The sequence below is a fragment of the Myotis daubentonii genome, chromosome 15 (assembly GCF_963259705.1).
Source record: "Myotis daubentonii chromosome 15, mMyoDau2.1, whole genome shotgun sequence".
Lineage (NCBI taxonomy): Eukaryota > Metazoa > Chordata > Mammalia > Chiroptera > Vespertilionidae > Myotis > Myotis daubentonii.
Window position 1 is genome coordinate 46,323,463 of NC_081854.1, and position 21,694 is coordinate 46,345,156.

The window sequence follows — 21,694 nt, forward strand, 5'->3', positions numbered from 1 at the left end:
CCCTTTCTGAGCGGAGATCCTGAGGACAGAGCTTCCCCATCAGCCCCTTCTACTCTAGGCTCGGTGGCCCACCCCCGTGGCCATGGGGACCCACTCCCTAAAGTGGATCATGGAGAATGGCAGATGTCCATCCACTCACACACACACACTTCCAGGGAGTTAAAACTTGGAACAGATGCACTTGGTATCCCATCATCTGCCAAGATCACCTCCCATCTGCTAAAGAGGAAGTGGCCACACAGCCTGCCTGTACCTCAGGCCTGTACCACCTGAGGCCACACATGTGGACCCCTTTGGGCTTCTCATTAGACAGGAATCACACAAGGCAGTGTTTGAAGCATTGTTAATCCGTTATGATTTATTAGCTGTACAGCAGTAGATCCTCCTCCCCAGCTTTCAACCCCATTACGTATTTTATTACAGGTCTCATGTTGGTGTCCTAAAATAATGAAAAATATCACACAGTACAGCTAAGTACAAAATGTATCAACCTAGAGTCTGACAGCTAACTGATGGCTCTCTTAAAAGCAATACACAGAAGAGAAAAGTGTTTGAAATCAACAAGACTGAGGCTCTCTAAAAAACACATTTTTAAACGTGACAGTTCATGTGCAAGAATCATTTATAGTTGGTTTCACTTCACATCATTAACCGCCCCCCCCCCTTTTTTTTTTTGAAGATCCAAAGTTTAAATTACTGACCTAATGAAAATTTCTGGCCCAGCTTTTAAGGGACTGCTGTGACCTGCTCATAATCACCCTTCTGCTTTAACAGAGGATTTATAAAACAGAAAAATTCAGCTACAAACAGAGCAAAGAAAATGTGGATGGGAAATTATAACTGAAAGTTAATTGTACAAGGTTCAAATGCTGGCTCCATGGGCTGGAAATCACGATCTTCTACATGGGCGTCCATCTCTAGTGGGCAGCAGTCTGGGTGCCGTTCTGCTACATGATTGCAATCCAATTCCTTGTCAACATTTACACACTACAGTCTGTGGTAACTTAATTTGCAGGTAATTAAAATGCTGGGTTTTCTTACACTGCACTTCTTTTCAACCTCTTAATTAATGGAAAAGATTAAAATGTAAAAAAAGTTATTTACAAGCTTGACCATACCAGAAACTTTGCCAAGAAAGAGGCAAAGCCTTCAGGACAAAAACCGATCGTAGCATGCCATGTTATTGGTGTGCAGCCGACTCCAAGCAAAGGGAGTCAGGGAAAAAGCAAAAGCAAAAACCAGTTTAAAAGTCTAAGTCCTTCCCAAGTCTGCATTTACAATTAAAAACTCTCCTGGGAAGAAGACCGTAGAACTCTGGGCAACCCGGTGGCTGTTCTGGAGTGGTTTACCATAGCAAGGAGGAGGGTCCAATGTCTCTGTTTCCATCTAAGAAACCAGTTAGGCGTCAACACTGTCCTCAGCACTTCCTGGTAAACCCTCAGGGACTCGGAACATTCCATGATTTGCTAACATCAAATGGCAAGTTCTAGTTAAATCACATTTTCCTAACATCATCCTTGAAGTTTTAGTTCTCAGTATGTTTGGTAAAACGGTGTAAAACGGTGCTTTTCCCAAAGCCAAAAGAAGAAAAAGGGAGAAAAATTAAGATGCAGGCCGTTTAAACACAGCCCTGAGCAGTCCTGGTGAAGACAGGCCCTGCCATCACCGGTCCATCATGCTGAGGATCATCTCAGGGGTGAGGTCTCCGTTGGGGGCATCTGTGGCAGCGGGCTGGGCCTCCTCTTCCTCCCCCTCCACGGGCTCTGCATCTGGCTCCTTTTTTACTTGAACTATAATGTTCTCAATTGCACCTGTATTCTGATCTTCAACCTGGATGATAGCTGTTGCTGGTGAAAAGGGGCACGAACAAAACACATGCTCCGTTAAAGCCCTCAAAGATGGCAAAGGTCCTTCCACACTTGACACTAAATGGTATTAGCAATTCAGGAAAGTCTTCGTAGTTATACAGAGCAAGTCAGTAAAAAAAAAAAAGATGGAATGATCTAAACATGGCCACACATAAAGCCCAAACACTCTAGAAACTATCAAAGAACAAAATGCTGGCAGTTACCTTCATATGCCTCCCAAACTACATATTAAAAGCCTTATTTTTCCTTTATGTCATAAATTTGGCCTTGCAATAATAGTCTGAGACAGGCAAAAGATGTGGACAGCATGACCAGGATCATAGGATGTGTGATGTAGGTCTGTTTTAGAGATGGGTCACCTACAGCAAGAACCTGACATTTGATTCTAGCTCTTCCACACCCAGGGCCCTCCCAACAGTTTGTTTATTCATGTGTGTGCAGGTGAAACGGTTCCCAGGATCTATAGTTAATCACCCCGCTGTGATATATGTCTATACATGAGGCTCAGTAAACACATTTAAAAAGTAGATTAGCCAAAACCGGTTTAGCTCGGTGGATAGTGCGTTGGCCTGCGGACTGAAGGGTCCCAGGTTCGATTCCGGTCAAGGGCATATGCCTTGGTTGTGGGCACATCCCCAGTGGGAGGTGTGCAGGAGGCAGCTGGTCGATGTTTCTCTCTCATCGATGTTTCTGGCTCTTTATCTCTCTCCCTTCTTCTCTGTAAAAAATCAATAAAAATATATTTTTTAAAAAAATAAATAAATAAAAAGTAGATTACACCCTGCATTTATTAAAGGAACAAAACAAAACACACCAGCTTTCAGGAGATCTAGAACAACACATAAGTAGAATAGAGACCTGAGTTCCCTAGAGTCTGCTCTCCTAGGGCTGTGTCTAGTATAGGACTGCTACCCACTGTCATATGTGGTGTGAAGTGGAGGGTGACCACCTCCTCGGTGTCCGCTCAGAAATCAGAAGGCCAGCAACTAAATCCACAGGCCTTAACAGCTCCTCGTTAGTATAGTGGTTAGTATCCCCGCCTGTCACAGGCCTGGGATTCTTAATAGGAGGACCAACCTACTCACAGAAACTGCTTTCTTTCTCCATCCTTTAAAGTTTGGCTCCTTTACATTCACTACCACATCAATTCTGCCAGCTGACTGACTGTGGTTGTTTTGTAAAACCTCCCACATTAACAGCACCCATCGGGTAGAACATAAGCACCCTTCTACGCTAAACTTTTATTCACTGAAATGTAACAGGCCTGATGTTCCCCAGTAAAAAGTAAAAAATCACTTCCTGAGTTTGTTCCTGGCACAACCCTAACTTGTTCTCATGGCTTAGTTCTCATCTTCCCCAAGAACACGGACCTGCATAGCTTCCCCACGTGCTGGGAGAGGATGCCAGCCAGTAACTGAGGGGAGACTTACGCTGGGTCTGTTTGGGTTGGTTGGTTCTGCCAGGGGGGCGTCCTCTCCGCTTCTTGGCAGGTGGTGGGGCTGGGGTCACAGGCTGAGGCTCTGGCTCAGGTTCAATTTCCATAGCAGGCTCCTCTTCATCGTCATTGTCATCCAGGTCTGGCTCAGCATTTTCTTCTTATTAAATCAGGGAGAACAGGTGGTGGAAGAAAAAAATAACACAAATAATCATATACTCTGTGAAGTTTAGTTATGTATTTAATTTCATTGTTAAAAAGCCCATTTTAAAAATGCTTTTGCTGCCCAGTCAGTGTGGCTCAGTGGTTGAGCATCGACCTAAGAACCAGGCGGTTACGGTTCAATTCCCAGTCAGGCACATGCTCGGGTTGCAGGCTTGATTCCCAGTAGGGGGCATGCATGAGGCAGCCGATCAATGACTCTCTCTCATTGATGTTTCTCCCTCTCTCTCTCTCTCACTCTCCCCCTCCCTCCCTCTTCTCTGAAATCAATAAAAATATATTTTTAAAAAATGCTTTTGCTGAAATTATTGCTATCAGTCAAAGCAGAGTAAACTGGTATTGTGGCAGAATTAATAAGCAAAGGAATTTGACTGCTATTAATCATATTTTACATGGACTAGATATTTTTTTCTTTAGCTTTAGACATCAGAAAATATTGAGTTTAAATTCTTTTTTTAAAAAATATATTTTATTGATTTTTTACAGAGAGGGAGAGAGAGAGATAGTTAGAAACATCGATGAGAGAGAAACATCGATCAGCTGCCTCCTGCACACTCCCCATTGGGGATGTGCCTGCAACCCAGTTACATGCCCTTGACCGGAATCGAACCTGGGACCCTTCAGTCCGCAGGCCGATGCTCTATCCACTGAGCCAAACCGGTTTCGGCGAGTTTAAATTCTTAGAGGCAACTTCACCTTATATGTCAGTCATAACAAAACCACAAAATAGCATTTAGGTTGAAAATAAAACAAATATTCCCTCAACCTACTCTACGAGGATAAAGGAGGACATAAACCTGAAATGGACCCGTAAAGATGTGGTCCTGCTCATCTGAGTGGGTGAAGGGTACGTGTGTGTGAGGAAGCAGGACAGACGCTCCTGATGCACTGTAAGGTCTTATTTACCAGGGTAAGTAGCAGGAGTTCTTTTAGGAGTACTACTGATGGCTTTAAATAGGCCAAGTATTTAGAGTTAAAAAGCACAGGTTGCAATCACTTTCTTCTTCCCAGCTTAATATCAGTATCAGGCCCAAAGGGTCATCCTTAATCCCTTACTTTGTCTCTAATGCCATCTAAATATATAAAAAGCCAGTGACCGTAACGCAGTAACAACCGGTCACTATGATGCCCTCTGAGGCCAGTGAACCTGCCTGATGGGGGGGTGGGGCCAGACAGCCAACTTCCCATGGCCCCTCCCCCCAGCGGGCCCTGATCAGCCTCTCCCACCCCAATTAACGGTGGGGCGCCAGCCAACCCCCCCACGCCCCCTCCCCCCATCCAATCCCGTTCCTGATCGGCCCACCACCCCTCCTCTGGCCAGCTCTGCCCCTGATTGCCCCCCCTATCCCAATAGGGGGAGGGCCTGACTGGCCAACCTCCTGCCCCAATTGGGGCCAGGGAGGCTGGACCCCACCTGTGCACAAATTCATGCACAGGGTCTCTAGTAAAAGGAGAGGGAACTATTGTAGAAAAAATACTGATGAGGAGCCTGATAACATATGGCTTTGAGCCCTGGATATCTTACTAGGTATGAGACCTAAGACACTGACCACACTGGACCTCAGTTTCCTTGTGTAATTTTTAGAACTCTCAATCTACTTACTAGTGATTTGAGTATCAAAAGGGTTGAGATAACACATGTAAATCATGCTCTGTAGCTTACAATCTACTACACAAACACAGCTGTATTGACACTGTACACCACGATTTAAAATGTCTCCATTACTCCACTCATTATTTAGTAAGAGATGTTATCCCTATTTTATAGAAAAAGTGAGAAGCTAAGTGATTTGTAAGCACAGCTAAGCCACAGCAGGTGGAAATCCAACCTCTATCCTCAATTTGGGGCTGTTCTGCTGCTCACCCCTGCAAGCAGCCAAAGACGTCTTGTTACCCCTTCCTCACTGCCGTGCCACAAAATGCACACTGCCTGCCTTCCTCCAAGAAGCACAGGTTGCAATCACTTTCTCTTCCTCTGGAACCAAATGTTTAAATTTAGACATCTGTGAGTAAATGCCTGATCTTCGGGACAAAACAACTTATTTATCAAATGACTGACATCCTAAGTGAAATGTGGGGAACGTAGTTTTATGTGGCAGTGTGTCAAGAACTTCCCTGTTTGAACTTATTCACACCCCCTATTGCCTAAGTTAGCCCAATGCCTAGAAAACGAAATAAATTCAGTCAGAAATGGGGAGGTGGGTGGAGGGGAGAGAAACACACAAAAAGGGTTAATAGGGTCAAAAGCTTATTGGCTTGGAGAAATTTGGGCAAAAAACCCTTGAAAATAGCAGTAGACTCTGCTGTACCATCTCTGCAGATGGCCAGGCAGAGCTCCTGGGAGGGGATACATAACTGCTTGGCCTTTGTAAGCAGTGGGATAGAAAACCCAGACTGGGGGGTGGGGAGAGACTAGTATTAGGTAAGAGGCCCAGAACCAAACTGTGCTCTACAAACTAGAATTCTTCAGCTAAAACACGCTTCTGGTGAAGTACAATTAGGGACTGACCCACAGAAACGAGCAGGGCAGTACCACGGGAAAGAAGGGATATCTGTGGCAGCACGAAGCTCTGCAACTAAGAGCAACTCCTGGGACTTCAAGGTCAGGATTATCTGTGGGTCTCTGGCGATATTTGGGGTCTTTTGACCCCAAATATTCCTTGGCATCTCCTAATAGTCCACACATTTTCTTAATGATACTTAGTAGAGTCATGTGTTCTTTTCTAAAAAGCAAGCACACTGACATTTTTTTAAATAAATATATTTTTATTGCTTTCAGAGAGGAAGGGAGAGGGAGAGAGTTAGAAACATCAATGATGAGAGAGAATCATTGATCGGCTGCCTCCTGCACGCCCCCTACTGGAGATCGAGCCTGCAACCTGGGCATGTGCCCTTGACTGGAATTGAACCGGGGACCCTTTAGTCCGCAGGCCGACGCTCTATCTACTGAGCCAAACCGGCCAGGGCAGCACACTGACATTTTAAAGGAGGTAATTCACTTAAAACTTTGAAGCTAAACAAGATACTACTTAAAATACACTTTGCACTAAAAAAGGCAGCAAAAATAAATTGCTCCAAGCCCCAGCTGGTTTGGCTCAGTGGACAGAGTGTCGGCCTGCGTCCTGGGTTTGATTCCGGTCAAGGCCACAATCCCTAGTAGAGGGCATGCCAATTGGTGATTCTCTCTCATCATTGATGTTTCTATCTCTTTCTCCCTCTTCCTTCCTCTCTGAAATCAATAAAAAATAATATTAAAAAATAATAAAATTGCTCCTAGAAGCTAAAGTTCTGAATAGAAAAGTGAATAAATAAAAACTAAACTAAATAAATAAAAACTAAAGGGACCTTCTTTTAGATCTACATATAAAAAACAGTGCTTTCATGAGCAAGTTTTACAGTAAAACTAATAAAATAACTGAAGCTTTTTATTTAATTTTCAAAAACTCTGTTCCCTTCCCACTATTTCTACTAACAAATAACACAGAAAACAAAATGAGGAATCCTTAGAAATAGCAATTAGGCACCATCTGTAATCTCTCCAGTCTGATGGTGCTTCTGGGAAAGTGCATTCCCCAAAACAAAACTTCTCTACATTTTTTTCCATATAAAGCTTACATCTGTAGTCACAGATATGCCTTCTCACCTGGGTGCCAGCAGCCCAAGTGTCCACATTATAGAACCTAACACTTTGGAACAAATTTGTATCCTCAAATGTGACTCCTACGTTACCAACGTTCTTGCTCTCCCTCGCTCTTCATGAGTCTAATACCTCAAAGCATACCTTCTGCCTGGATTTCATGACTAGAAAGGCAAAAACACCCCAAACAGCATCAATGGTAGGAAAATAGGCCAAGTTTTAAAACATAAATGGAGAGATTAAGGAAGGAAAAGAAAGGCTGACCTTCAACAAACTTGATCAACACATCTCAAGGCTAAGCTGACAGAGGCAGTCAAACCAGAAGTTGGCCAAGATGCTTTAAGCAACCTTCTTCATGCCCATTAGATTCACTGCTCAAATCTAGACCAGCTTCCTAAGTGTGGAAGTTACGAACATAGAAAAGAAACTCTGCTGGCCTTAAAATATCACTAATCTGAGTAAACTGTGTAAATATATTAATTTTGCTTTGGCTTTAAATGAACATAACATATAAGGTATTATTAAGCAATTTCTAGAACGCCATTAGAAAAAAAAGAAAAAAAGTTGGCCCCAAAACAAACTAACTGCTGTTGTAAATATATACACACACTACGAAGATTAGAGGTTTAAAGGAAGCACTGGCCTACTTCTATCTCCCAGCATACCCGTACCTAAACTGGGTACCAAAATCTGCCATGTTCAACTAAACCAAGAAACAAGCCACTTACCACTGTCAGAGGAGTCTTCTTTTTTAGAGCGCATCTTTCTTTTTCTTCCACGTTTACTTTTCTTCGTTTCTCCTCCATTTTCTCCTTCTACACCATCTGGACCAGCACAATTATCAGCATGCCTTGCCATGGTATTCTGACAAAAGGAACAAACCCTCTTTCACATCACTGACCAAGTAAAGATGAGACTGGAAGTTCTCTTTATTTTAGTTAAATAAATAAATAAAATGAGTATCTATATTAAGTCTGAATGTCTGCTAAAGCATGTCCTAAAATATTCTCTCCTCATTCAGGGAAATGATCTCCATTTGGAGGGGGACAAAAGGGAGAGAGAAGGGAGGGAGAGAAAGAGGAGTCCTTCAGAAGATGAAGCTGGGTCCCCTGAGCAGAGAGCTCAGCAGCATGAGGCAAAAGGAACTGGGGAGGATCAGACCAGCCCCGTGTCCTGTGCAGGCCTGACTAACATGGTCCCAGATGAAGACCCAGGACAGACCGACTGGGGGACTCCCTCCAGCAGAGGGTTCACACATGGACACAAGACCTCTGTGTCTATTACCTCAGTGGGAAGCACTGTCGTGCTCTGCAGTGAAAGACCAAGACACAATATTAAGAACCATTATAATTAGACTTGGGGTGGTGAACACACAATACAATATACAGATGATGTATCATACAATTGTGTAGCTGAAACCTATATAATTTTATTAACCATGTAACCCCAATAAATTTAAAAGAAAAAAGAACCAAAATAGAGGATGTTAAGCTCTGATGCTTTCTTACCCGCCGTGTGAATGTTTTCCCACACTTAGAACAGACAAAGGCCGCAGGGACAAAGTTGGGGTCGTGATAGCGTTTGAAGTGCATGTCGAGGAGCTGTTTCTGGCGGAAGGTCTTGTCGCAGTGGCTGCAGGCGTAGGGCTTCTCGCCGGTGTGGGTGCGCTTGTGCATGATCATGTGCCTCTCCTGAAAGAGCGGGCGGGGCAGAGGCTTCAGAGCCTGTCAGTCAGAGCGCTGCTACCCCAGCTACCACCTGTGTGCATACGGCTGACAGGCTTCTCTCTCCCAAGGATCTAGGCTTGTTGGAAGGATAAACTGATCTTTACTGGGGTGAACTACTTCCAATAAATCCCAGGCAGATATGCCCACTCCTGCCAGGCTGCTTCTTTAGATCATTCCCCAGCATCAGGCTCCAGGACCAAATTCTTCCCTTCTTTCAAGTCCTGAACTTAATCTCCAGAGTTCCGAGAAAGAAGTCAGTAGTCTGCCTGAGGTGGGGGTGAAGTGGGTAAGCTGTGACTGAATAAAACATCAGCTGGAGATTGAGATACAATCAACAGAAACTTTGAAGATATTCCTCACAAATCATAGCTTGAACATATTAAAAATAGCCACCATACAAGGTTGGTAAGAACCCTTTGATGAAACCTGACACCCACGAGGCATCAACTGCTCTGTAAACATGAGTCTCTACCTGTCTGCAAGCGTAATCACACTGGTCACACTTAAAGCGCTTCTCATTCTTGTGTGACTTCTGATGCTGAATGAGGGCATAGCGCTCATGAAACACAGCATCGCAGTATCGGCACTTCTTGCCTTGCTCAATATAGGAATGCTGCTTTCGCAAGTGGACACCTGAAAGCAAAATATAGAGCCCAGTTTAACTTGTGAAAACATAAACAAGCATTTCAACAAGTTAATAATACATTTGTTTCTGCTTCTTAAAAGGATTACACTGTTACACAGAAAATTAAGTAAAAGGAGGAATAACTACAGATGTGAGGAGACCAGTTACAATGCTGAAACAGGATAGGTGAGAGAAGATGGTGGCTTGGATAAGGAAGATAGCAAGGGATATGGGAAGAAGGGGGAGAAATGATGAGAAATCTAGGAAGTTGAATCAGTAGGACTTAGTGATAGAGTGCAGAAGAGGAAGGTGGGTGTTAGGGACAATTACCTGGTTTCTGGCTCAGAAAACCAAGTAGATGGTGGGGTCATTTACTGAGACAAGGAAGAGTGGAAGAGGGCTGGTCAAGGGAGTTTTAAGGATTCAGTTTTGACATGTTGCATTTGGAATGCCAACACTATCCAAGTAGGGAGAGGGACAGCAAGGTACAGATGGTTATATAAGCCCAACTCATAGGAACATAAATTTAGGAGTTGTTAGAATTTGAGTGAGACCATGGGAGCTGATGAAATCACTAAGCAAAAAGTAAAGAATGGAAAAGAAGAGCATGAGTCATATTTTAAGAAATCTAAAAGTTAATGCCAGTAAGAGGAAAAGGGTTAAAATAAGAGAAGTTTGAGAATGGTCAGAGAAACAAGCCCAAGCCAACAGATTGCAGTGCCATGAAAGCCAAGGGAAAAAAGTGTTTTAAGGAGGAGGCAAAAAACCCCAACACAAAAAACAAAACAACAAAACAAAAGAAAGAGGAGGGCACAGACCACTACAAAAAATGGTGCTAAGAGAGCAAGGGAAACAGGAAGAGCCATGTTCCCTACGCTCTACCACACGGGGTTATTACAGAGTGAGGGGGCATACTCCAGATGAGAGGGAAATTAGGAGCTGTGGAACAGAGAATGCGAGGGACCTAATTCTTTATGAGGGTTGGCTAGGAAGGAGATAAAAGTTAAACCTGGAAGGGGAAATAGTTTTTTAAAGACAGGAGAGGAAGCCCTGGCTGGTGCCACCCAGTTGGTTGGAGTGTCCCGTACTCCAAAAGGTAGTGGGCTCAGTTCCGGGTCAGGGTGTGTACGGGAGGCAAGTGATTGATGTCTTTCACACTGATGTCTCTCTCTCTCTCTCTCTCTCTCAAATCAATAATAAAAAATAAAAATACAGCCAAAACCGGTTTGGCTCAGAGGATAGAGTGTCGGCCTGCGGACTGAGGGGTCCCAGGGTCGATTCCAGTCAAGGGCATGTGCCTGGGTTGTGGGCACATCCCCAGTGGGAGATGTGCAGGAGGTGGCTGATCGATGTTTCTCTCCCATCGATGTTTCTAGCTCTCTATCTCTCTTCCTTCCTCTCTGTGAAAAATCAATAAAATATATTTAAATAAATAAATAAATAAAAATAAAAAAATAAAAATAAAAATACAGAAGAGGCACAAGCATGCTTACAGTTGAGGGGAACATCAAGGAGTGAGAACGTGAACTTAAGTTATTGAGGCAATATTAATGGTGCTAAAGGCTGCCATGACAGGAGAGTGGGATCAAGGCAAACGCAAAGGGACAGACCTCAGACAAGATGGATAAGGGAGGATGAATATAGACATAGGTAGGTTTAATAACAGAAAATCTGGAGTTTCAACCTGCTGCCTTAATTTTATTTTTAAGTAGAAAAAGAGGTCATTCACTGACACCAGGGAGACAGAAAAGGGAAGATTAGAGGCTTAAAGAAAGTGATTTACCTAACTGTCACAGTGCCTCCCACACAGCAGGCACCCAAACATTTGTGGAATGAATCAATGAACAAACTCACTGAGGAGATTGGGAGCACACCTGACAAGGATAAATAGTTGGACTGTCCAGCAGCAATGAGCCCTGTCAGCTGCATTTGGGATCATGAATTTATGGTTCTACCAATCTGATTCAATCAAGGCAATATATCAAACTTACCGAGGGCCAACTCTGGGGAATGGAAATGAGTAAGGGAAGGGTTGGCTATACATGTTCATTATATGAAGACTATTTATTACTAATCCTCACTCAAGGATATTTTTCCATTGATTTTTTAGAAAGAGTGAAAGAGAGAGGGAAAGACAGAGAAACATCAATGTGAAAGAAACCAACCAGGGCCCAGGCCAGGGAGGAGCCTGCAATCAAGGTATGCGCCGTTGACTGGAATTGAACCCAGGACCCTTTGGTCTGCAGGCCGGTGCTCTATCCACTGAGCGAAACAGGCTAGGGCTTAAGGCCTTATATATATATACGTATATATTTCGAATAATTTTTAGGCCTCAACTTTCCCCTTCTGATCCTCTGACAGAGGCCTACCACTCTTTCATATATTCTTATTAAATACTTGTAATAACAGTCCTGTAAGATAGGTATTATTCCTATACATCAGTTGAGGGGGTGGGGGGGAGAAGGCTCATAGTAGTAAGTATTTGGAAGTGAATCTTGATTCTAGTAGGTCTGTCTACAAAGCCCAAGTTTTCCTGTGTCACAAAGTGAATAATTTTATTTACTGCATAGAAGAGTGAAATCAGGTCTGCTTTAAAGAGGAAACACATACTTCTCTGGGATTAATTTTGGGAGATAAACTTGAATATCCAGACAGTGGCCTAACAGCTCACACACTGCCATGAGGTATTATTGGTTTAGATTTTAGTTTCTATATAAGACCAGTAGAACTTTATCAGAGGACAGTGCCTTTAAATCTATGTTCCTGATGCAACCTGGGTACTTATATATTGTCCCCAATGCAAGAGACAACTAAAGAGGACTCAAGTCCAGCTTTGTTACTCATGAGGTGTGTTGTGTAGCTTTTGGTGAAGACATCTGTCTAGCCTATAAAGCTAGAATACATTCCTTGATTATTTAATGTGGTTGTTGTGAAGATCAAAAGGGTCAAAAAGCAAAAACTACAATGTGACAGCTCATAAGCAATTTGTAAAATAATTATCTAAATGTCAAACATTTTTACAAGAATTACTTCTAGGGACAGTATTTTTTTTTTTTAAATAAGAAAAACAAACTGATAATTCCAAGTGACCATATCTCTAAGTATGACATACTAAAATTTCTACTGCTGAACTCTGCCTCTATATGAACTCTAGATTAATTATGCACAGGATTGTAGTTATCAGTTACCAATGAAACAGTACAATAATCCAGAGAAAGCATAAATGTTTTTGAAAAATCTGACTTGAACTGACCTTAAGTTTGACTCATACTATGTCACTTGTCTATTTGGGGACTTAAACATTCTGGCTACTAATTAAAGGTATACTCTGTTTCTTCTCATTACAGCTCCATTAATTTATAGATGAGCTATATGCAGTAAGAGAAAGAAGAGATAGAAAAAAATATAGCAGCTAAACAATAGCTTTTATTAAGTGGTAGACCATCCACATACACAAACTTACACAGGTCAGATAAAGAAGTTATTTATGGCCCTGGTTGGTTTGGCTCAGTGGATAGAGTGTCAGCCTGAGGACTGAGGGGTCCCAGGTTCGATTCTGGTAAAGAGCACATGCCTGGGTTGTGGGCTTGATCCCCAGTAGGGGGCGTGCAGGAGGCAGCCAATCAATGATTCTCTCTCCTCACTGATATATCTCTCTCCCCCTCTCCCTTCTCTCTGAAATCAATAAAATATTTTTTAAAAAAGAAGTTATTTATGATCTTCATACTTTCCCTAATCCTTCAAAATATTTTTTTTCTCAGTTGCCACTAACTTACTTACCCAAATCACTTTTTCGGGCTATGACAGTGTCACAGTGGGGACAGTGAAATTTGGCCACATTTTCTGTGTGCTTCTGTAAGATGTGCATCTTCATGGTACCACTTTGGGTAAATCGCGCATGACAAATATAACATTCATAAGGTTTTTCCCCTAAAAAGGAAATACAGAATGAACACATTAGATGAAATGACTAAATACTATCATTTAATTGGAGGGCAACTCAGGTGGCAGATATATAAAGCCCCAGAGAATCTTTAGTCTTACTCAGGAAGGCTGAGGCTCAGGCCCACTAACTGGCTCGTGCTTATCTTGAGAGATGGCAAACAAGCCCTAAACTGCTGCTGCCACAGGGTTGTACATATTAGAAAAAGAGTAGGACTTGTTCCCATCTCAAAGCCCCACCCTCCACCTATAGCGGGTCCTTCCGCACCCAACACATTGACCTTCACCAGCAGGTGAGGAAGAAACCCCCACAACCCCAAGTCTGAATTCTCAGGTTACCATCCCAAGCTGCCCAGTATGAATGGAGCTCTACTTCCTCTTCCACATGTGCCTGCCCCCCAGGCCTCCCCACCTGATGCCTTATGCTGGATGCCAAAGCTTGGGAGCCGACAGGGCCACTTTCCTGAGAATAGTCTTCCCACCAGGCAGAAGAGCCTGGGCCCCAAGGGGACAAGGAGCCTCCACCCTGCTGAGGAAGTTCCCCTTGCCTCTAACCCCCCCTCCCCACAACCCCAGGCCTTATATATAGATTATAAACATATAAGGGGAAAAGTGGTGGGTGGGAAGGGTTGTGGGGCTGGGGCCTCGCTTCCCCTTCTCCCTGCTCCCCTGGTCTCCTATCCCTGGGGCCATTTGTTAAAAAAAATAATAAAAGAATTAAAAAATATTTCCAAAATGAAAAAGAAACAAAGAAGAGAGTTCCCACAGCAATGCTTACCTTTTGGGGAAAGCACATGGGATGACAAGAGGACCTACAGGTAGATGTTTCTTTTAGGAAAACTGAATGAGCTGGGTTAGTCTACCCAGATTTCCAACAGTAAAAACTTTCTTTTCTTCAATGTATATTCAGAACAATGAATTCAGCAGATATGCCAGAAAGGCACTCATCAATGATATACTTCCATTCAGGTAATGGAGGGGCATGTGGTAGTTCACAGGGTGCCACAGAACCCACTGAAAAGCAGTTCAGTGATACAACAAGGAGGGGAGAAGTCCTACCTGAATGGGTTCTCATGTGCCTTTTCAGCTTGTATGTGTCCCTGCTGGCATAACTGCACAAGCTACACTGGAACGGACGCTCTCCAGTATGAGAACGAATGTGACGTTTTAATTTGCTGACCTGAAACATGAAAGCAACCAAACCTCTTACACTTTAATTAACATACTGTAACGTGAGTGCTGTGGGGTAGGCACAAAAGTTAGCTTTTGGGCACTGAAGGTCAGAGTACAGAAAAAGTCTAAAAGATAGCATCTCTTCCTCATTCTTTGTAATCTTCGCTTCTCAAGTCCATACTGTAATCTAAAGGAAGAGAGTAAATAAACAGGGGCATACATAGTCGAGATTGGTCATTAATAACTTTAAGCTGGATAATAGGGACATGGGGGTATATTATATATCATTCTATATACTTTTATATTTTTGAATTTTTCCTAATAGTTTAAAAATAATCCGTGCTCATCAATTTTCTTCCAAAATTTGAATCCGAATTAATAAGCACGTTTTAATTCCCCCCGTCCTCTCTTCCCATCATCAACACTTCCCAGACAGGCCAGGCTTCAGGGGCCTGTCACTTACGTTCCTCACTACTGACTATGATCTTCGTCTTCTATGGGTACCTTTTCAACAAAATAGTGACTTTCAAACTTGATTCTAAGTGCTTTAAACATACTTATTAATCCCCTTGCACTCATAGCAAATTTTCAGACTGTGAGTGGTTTAACAATGGTCCCAACAGCATTACTGAATAATTCTTTCCAAGATTTGCCTCCTTATCACACATTAAATTCCTATGTGCACAAGACTCTATTCGGTCCCAACGAGCTTTTTGTTTATTTCTGCTCCAGTATCACATTGTCTTCATTTATAACTATATGGTGTTTACAACATCCAATTGCACAACCCCCTCCTTCTTTTGTCAAATTTTCTTAGTCATTCATATTTATTCTTCCAGTTGAATTTGGAACTTGTAGTGTCTCTTCATTTATTAATGTCCTTCAGAAAAATCAAGTTTTCTTCACACAGGTATCAGATGTTTTTTATTGTTCAGTTTATCTCTAAATCATTATATTGCCTTGCTAGAATTTGAAACTGTTTCCTACTATTGATAGTATTATAAGGTAGCGCTTCTCAACCTGTGGGTCGCAACCCCTTTGGCGGTCGAACGACCCTTTCACAGGGGTCGCCTAAGACCATCCTGCATATCAGATATTTACATTACAATTCATAACAGTAGCAACATTACAGTCATGAAGTAGCAATGAAAATAATTTTATGGCCGAAACCGGTTTGGCTCAGTGGATAGAGCGTTGGCCTGCGGACTGAAGGGTCCCAGGTTCGATTCCGGTCAAGGGCATGTACCTGGGTTGCGGGCACATCCCCAGTGGGAGATGTGCAGGAGGCAGCTGATCGATGTTTCTCTCTCATCGATGTTTCTGACTCTCTATCTCTCTCCCTTCCTCTCTGTAAAAAATCAATAAAATATATTTTTAAAAAATAATAATTTTATGGTTGGGTCACAACATGAGAACTGTATTTAAAGGGCCAGAAGGTTGAGAACAACTGGTATAAGGTAAGTCATGGATTTCTGTGTACTTAACTTATATCTGGTCACCCAACTGAACACTTACTACTCTTTTTTTTAGCTAATACTCTTGAATTTTCTATAAGGAAATATGTCTGAAAGAAAGGACAATTTTGTTTCTTTCCATTTATCATTCATTTCTTATTTTATTCTATTAGCTAGGATTTCCAATACAATGCTGAACAAGAAGATAGATGTCTTGTTCCAATTTTAATGGGAATACTTCCAATATTTCAGAGTTAGAGTTTACTATGGATTTCTGGTATACACTCCTTATAGTAAAGACATTTCCTTCCACTAGACAGTAACTGAGTATTGAAATTTAGTTTTTCAATAATCTATACAAATGATCATATGGTTTTTAAAAATCTCTCAATTTCGTTCACACTAATAAATTCCTAATGTTGAACTGTCCTTGCATTTTAAATATACTCTAGTAATCACTTTTTTTTGTCTTGCTAATCTTCTCCCCAGGATGTTTTTAGAGAGAGTGGGACAAAGGGGTAGGGGGGAATGAGAGAGATGGATTTGTTCCTCCCTCACATGCCCCAACCAGGGCCAGGGATTGTTGAACCTGCAACCCAGGTATGTGCACAAACCTGTGCATGGGCCAATGCACTAACCATAGAGCAACACTGGCCAGAGCAGTAATCACTTATTTTTTTAAAATATATTACTATTTTTGATTTAAAAACTAATTTTACTTAGAATATTTGCTTTTCTGTGAGAATAAGGTAGTATCCTTATCCAGTTTTGATAACAGGGTAATCTAAAATAATAAAGGTGATAAAACTCATTTTTAAATACTCTGGATATAGTTATTTGTTTCTGTGAAGTTTGGTGGAAGTTGCCTATAATGACACGTGGAACTAGTGCTTTTTTATAGGGTAAATCTTTCATACTCATTACAGTTTCTTTTGGTGATGGGGAGTGGGGGTGTTAATAATCTAATTAGATTTTCTATCTCATCTTAAGTCAGTTTGGGTAGCTTACATCCTCATACTGGTATCATGATCTTAAGAGTAGCCAACAAGCTGAATACTCACTTCTACGCTGGCGTAATCGCACATGGAACACTTGAATGGCTTCTCATGGGTGTGTTTGTAACGACGATGCCGCACCAATTCTCCACTAGTCACAAAGGCCATGTCACAGTCTGGGCACTTGTGAGGACGTGTACCTAAGAGAAAAGAGGATATAACAGGAAGACAAGATCAAGGGCACAGTTAATGATTCATGAGAATGGACCCTGGTTATTTCATTAACTCTGCAATAGCCAGAAAGTAGGTCAAAAAACTATAAGAAGAACTGGCAGACTTTACGACACTAACCCTAAACTATTAGAAAATGTGCTAAACATTTAGTATCTCTTAATTACCCATTTGATAAAGAATTCTAGAAATTTATCAAAGGTTTTACCAAGTACGACTGCCTTTATACAGATCACTTTCAACACTTTCCAACATCCATGTCTATCATTCTATGATCTGCATGTCAATTCAGGAATATTTGAACATTTCTATAAACTAATAATATACACAGCCAATACATTTCTTGTTTTTCCCCCCGTCATTGAAAGAATCTTATTGTTTTCAATATGTCCCATATTACTTTAGTAAACCTTTTCTAGCCACTTTATATTCTGAATATTGCATTGGAAAGAAATGCCCAGGTAATGACAATGAGGTGATAAAGCTGACAGAAGAACAGAGTGCTGTTTTTACAGACTATTATTCAGACACTAGGGATCATCTTTAATTATGGGCTGCAGGTAAATGGGGACAGCAAGGTAATCCCAAACACCAAAACCAAAAGAAGGCTACCTCTGAGAATGGAATTAGGAAGAGCTCCAATGTAATGAATGGAGGCAGCCATTACAAAAATGATTCTCCCAGAGATTGAGAGAACCATGGAGAGCGAAGTGTGATTGGAGTATGATCATTAACTAAGAAATTCCAATGAATGCTTATTTGCTCAATTTGCTCCTTTAATACCAGAGGATATAGGAGTGAAGGACAGAGTTCTTGTCTATGAAAAATGTATAGTCTGGTAGTATAGAGATATAAGTAAAATAACAGTTAACAAGAGAAGGAAAGCAGCATCCACTTCTAAAGAGGCAAACTGAAAACCAAGAATCTCCAACGCTCACCTAGTACTGTCTAGAGCAGGGGTGGGGAACCTTTTTGTTGCCAAGGGCCATTTGGATATTTATAACATCATTTGCAGGCCATACAAAATTATCAATTTAAAATTTAGCTCTGCTATATTTGGTCAAACATTTAATTAACTCACCCTTAAGGCTTTGGTAAGGCCAGACTAAATGATTTCTTGGGCCTTATATGATCCACGGGCCAGACACTCCCCACCCCTGGTCTGGTGGACGTAAGAATGGCAATTAAGGAAGAATCTCTGCTGTGGGGCAGATTTTCATCGGGTTGCACCACAAGACCACGTATGGCCCGCTGCTCAAGGTCCACGCTCACCAAGTCACGCTTCAATTGCTACAGCATTTTGACATAGGCAAGGGTGTACCTTAGAATGCAATACAACTACATCTAGAAAATGCAAAGATGTTATTCCTCAGCATGAACTGACTTTCTGGGGCCAGCTACTTTTATCTAGTCAGTAGAGGCCTGATGCACAAAATTTGTGCAAGGGGCTCAGCCCTCGCAGCTTGGCTTCGTCCAGAAGGTCGTCCAGCTGTCCGGCCTAATTAGCATATTACGCTTTTATTATTATAGATATGCTGCTTTTATAATGTCTTCAAACTGCCAAATAAAACATATCAAGTGTCTGAGTAGAAACTAGGAAGATCGCGAAAAGTGACTAAGTCAGCCATAGCTGGTTTGGCTCAGTGGATAGAGCGTCAGCCTGCAGACTGAAGGGTTCCGGGTTTGAATCTGGTCAAGGGCACATGTCTGGGTTGCAGGCTTGATCCCCAGTGGGGGGCATACAGGAGGCAGCTGATCAATGATTCTCTCTCATCACTGATGTTTCTCTCTCTCTCTCCCTCTTCTCTGAAATCAATAAAAAAATATTTTTTAAAAAGTGACTAAGTCACATCAGCAAAAAAATACAAATACACACCATACTGCTTATAGGCCAAGCCCCACTTAATCATACTCATTGGATAATCAGCACATCAAATAAAAACAAGAGTCATCATATAAAATTATGTGGAGAATCTGGATAGAGAACAGCTACTCTGCATAAAGAACTGGGTGAAAGAAGTTTCACTGTTAGCACTTAGAGCCAAAGCCAACACTAAAATGCCAAGAGCCCGGAAGAGAGCCTAAAAGAGAGCTCCAGTGCATAGTCCTCCACTTTAGTGACCCCCAAGACCTGACCACAGTCAAGGTGAAGCTAATGTTAGAATGCGGAAGTACACATGGAGTGTGAATGAATAAATGTCTGAACTGTTAGAAAGATCAGCCTTACACTTTCCATTCTGAGATTATGAATTACTTATCTTCCTTGCGGTAAAACAACCAGAAAGCATGGTTTTTGAAATCCTACAAAGGTAGGATTTCACTACTATTTCTAACATTCTTCAACAAAGTGTCTGGCAATTTTTGCCTAGGAATTTTGGGGGTCATTTTTAGTAGTTGTTAAAACCTTAGTAACACAATGGTGATGTCTTTAGGAAATACGACAGGTTATCTACCACAGATAATCTTTCTCTGGGTCACCATCCTTACAAAGTCCAAGTTTTAATCGTAGCTATGCTGTAGTTCCCAACATCTTATCCAGCACCTGTGTGTGTGTTAAGGTGATTCCTCAGGAGGGTGACTGTCCTGAATGCCCTGCCACAGAGATGGCACTTGTGTGGTCTCTCATCAGTGTGACTTTTCATGTGACGATCCAAATTTGAACGCCGTGGACACGTGTAACTGCAAAGCTCACACTGGAATGTCTTCTTTACACCTATATGCAAAATAAAACACTTACTTGTTGTAGGGTTAAAAAATGTTAAGATTAATCCCAATCTTAAATTTCTATAAATATCATAATTATTTTTTTTGCCACTAATAGATTTACTTCTTTATCTTCAGGACTTAAAAACTTATTTTAGACTGGCTATAAAAAGACTAGCACTCACATCATGATCTTAAAAAATAAGTTAATTTAATATAAAATAACCTGCATATATATATCGTTATGTACTTCATTCCAAATTGGTTTTATGAGAATAGAAGGGATAAAATCATTTTACCTTTCTTCTTAATTTTTGTTGGTTTTGGAGGCTTCATGTTACCAACCACTTTCTCTGCATTAACCTCGGATAGCAGACCCTCTTGTTGCTCTTCCTCGAAGTCATAGACAGAAACATCCACATCTTTGCCCTCCTCTGTGTAGCGAAGTTTGCTCTTTTTGGTTTTCTTTGTTTTTTTGGCTGGTGGCTGATAGTCTGGGTCTTTTTGCCAAATAGGATCTTCCTGAGGTGGAAGTTCCCCTTGCTCTAGCGTCTCCACCTCTCCATTGGCCCCCACTTTCACCACTTGAAACCCTTCGGGCAAAGGTAAGGTGTGACAGATCATGGGTTCATTTTCTGCAAGGCCCTCTTTAGACACTTCATTCTCATAAGCCCCGTGGAGTTCATCTACTGAAGTGGTAGCAACAGGTACAGTCACGGGAACGGGGACTTCAACAAGCTGAAGCTCTCCTATGTTTATGGGCTGTTCCTCCATATTTACAACCTGCAAGGTTATGATCTGGGTATCGTCCACAGCAGCCTCTGCTTCTGGAGCGACCGTACCCTCCATTACTTCGGTCTTCATCTGAAGAAGGGTAGGATCCAGCTGTTCCATCATGACCATCTGCACACTACTACTGACATCCTGAACCACCTCACCCCCATCAGTCTGGTTCTGGGGTAGGTGGCAAGCGTCCTCTTCCTGGCCCCCTTCCCGGCGTCTCTGGTAAGTCTTTCTCTCCTTCCCTTTAATGAAAGTTTCAGATTCCTCCACAATGGCTTCAACCGCCTCACCTTCCATTTCCCCTTCCTTTATTAAGAGAGAACACAGATTGGTATTTAAATAAAGTTTATATCTACATGAAAATATATGTAATACATTTTTAAAAAGATCCCTGAAGAAAATAACACACACCATGTGCCTCCTGACAGAAGGACAAAACATTACCCATGAAGCAGTCTTGTCAAACAAAACAAAAACATTTAAACTAATATAGCTTCTCGATTCAACTACCAATTAATAGGGAATTGGTGACAGAGGATGTTAAGTTACACTACAGGGGTGAAATCTAGACAGAAGGAAACTGCAGTTTCTTTTGCAAATAAATCACAAGAAAAAGATGGGAGGGATAGAGAGAGAACCTACAGATCAGTAGTGGGGTGACTTTGCCTCCAGGTGACATTTGGCAAGGCCTGGAGACATTTTTGGTTATCACTTCTAGAGTGGGTATGCTACTTAGCATTCAGTGGGCAGAGAGGCCAGAGATATTACTAAAAACCTTGCTATATGCACAAGTCAGTCCTCCACAAAAAAGAATAGCAATAGTGCTGAATTTGAAAAACCCTGACACAGATAAAAAGAGACTTAAAAAAATGCAGCAATCAATCACTGCATATGGATCT

General features: G+C 41.8%; 1 protein-coding gene across 5 annotated transcripts in view; it reads right to left on the reverse strand.

The window, feature by feature from the left end:
- Positions 1-331: 331 nt before the first annotated feature.
- CTCF (CCCTC-binding factor) overlaps positions 332-21,694 on the reverse strand; it is a 43,555-nt gene continuing 22,192 nt past the window's right edge. For 2 of the 5 annotated variants that reach the window (XM_059667756.1, XM_059667755.1), the window contains 10 exons: positions 20,312-21,101; positions 19,852-20,022; positions 17,145-17,278; positions 14,516-14,636; positions 13,295-13,444; positions 9,362-9,522; positions 8,671-8,853; positions 7,891-8,026; positions 3,299-3,463; positions 332-1,847 (listed from right to left, as the gene is read on the reverse strand). In XM_059667756.1, the coding sequence (XP_059523739.1) occupies positions 1,663-1,847; positions 3,299-3,463; positions 7,891-8,026; positions 8,671-8,853; positions 9,362-9,522; positions 13,295-13,444; positions 14,516-14,636; positions 17,145-17,278; positions 19,852-20,022; positions 20,312-21,092 (2,187 nt within the window). In that variant the 5' untranslated portion in view covers positions 21,093-21,101 and the 3' untranslated portion in view covers positions 332-1,662. The remainder of the gene's footprint in view (positions 1,848-3,298; positions 3,464-7,890; positions 8,027-8,670; positions 8,854-9,361; positions 9,523-13,294; positions 13,445-14,515; positions 14,637-17,144; positions 17,279-19,851; positions 20,023-20,311; positions 21,102-21,694) is intronic. The other 3 variants (XM_059667759.1, XM_059667758.1, XM_059667757.1) reach the window with 3 other exon arrangements.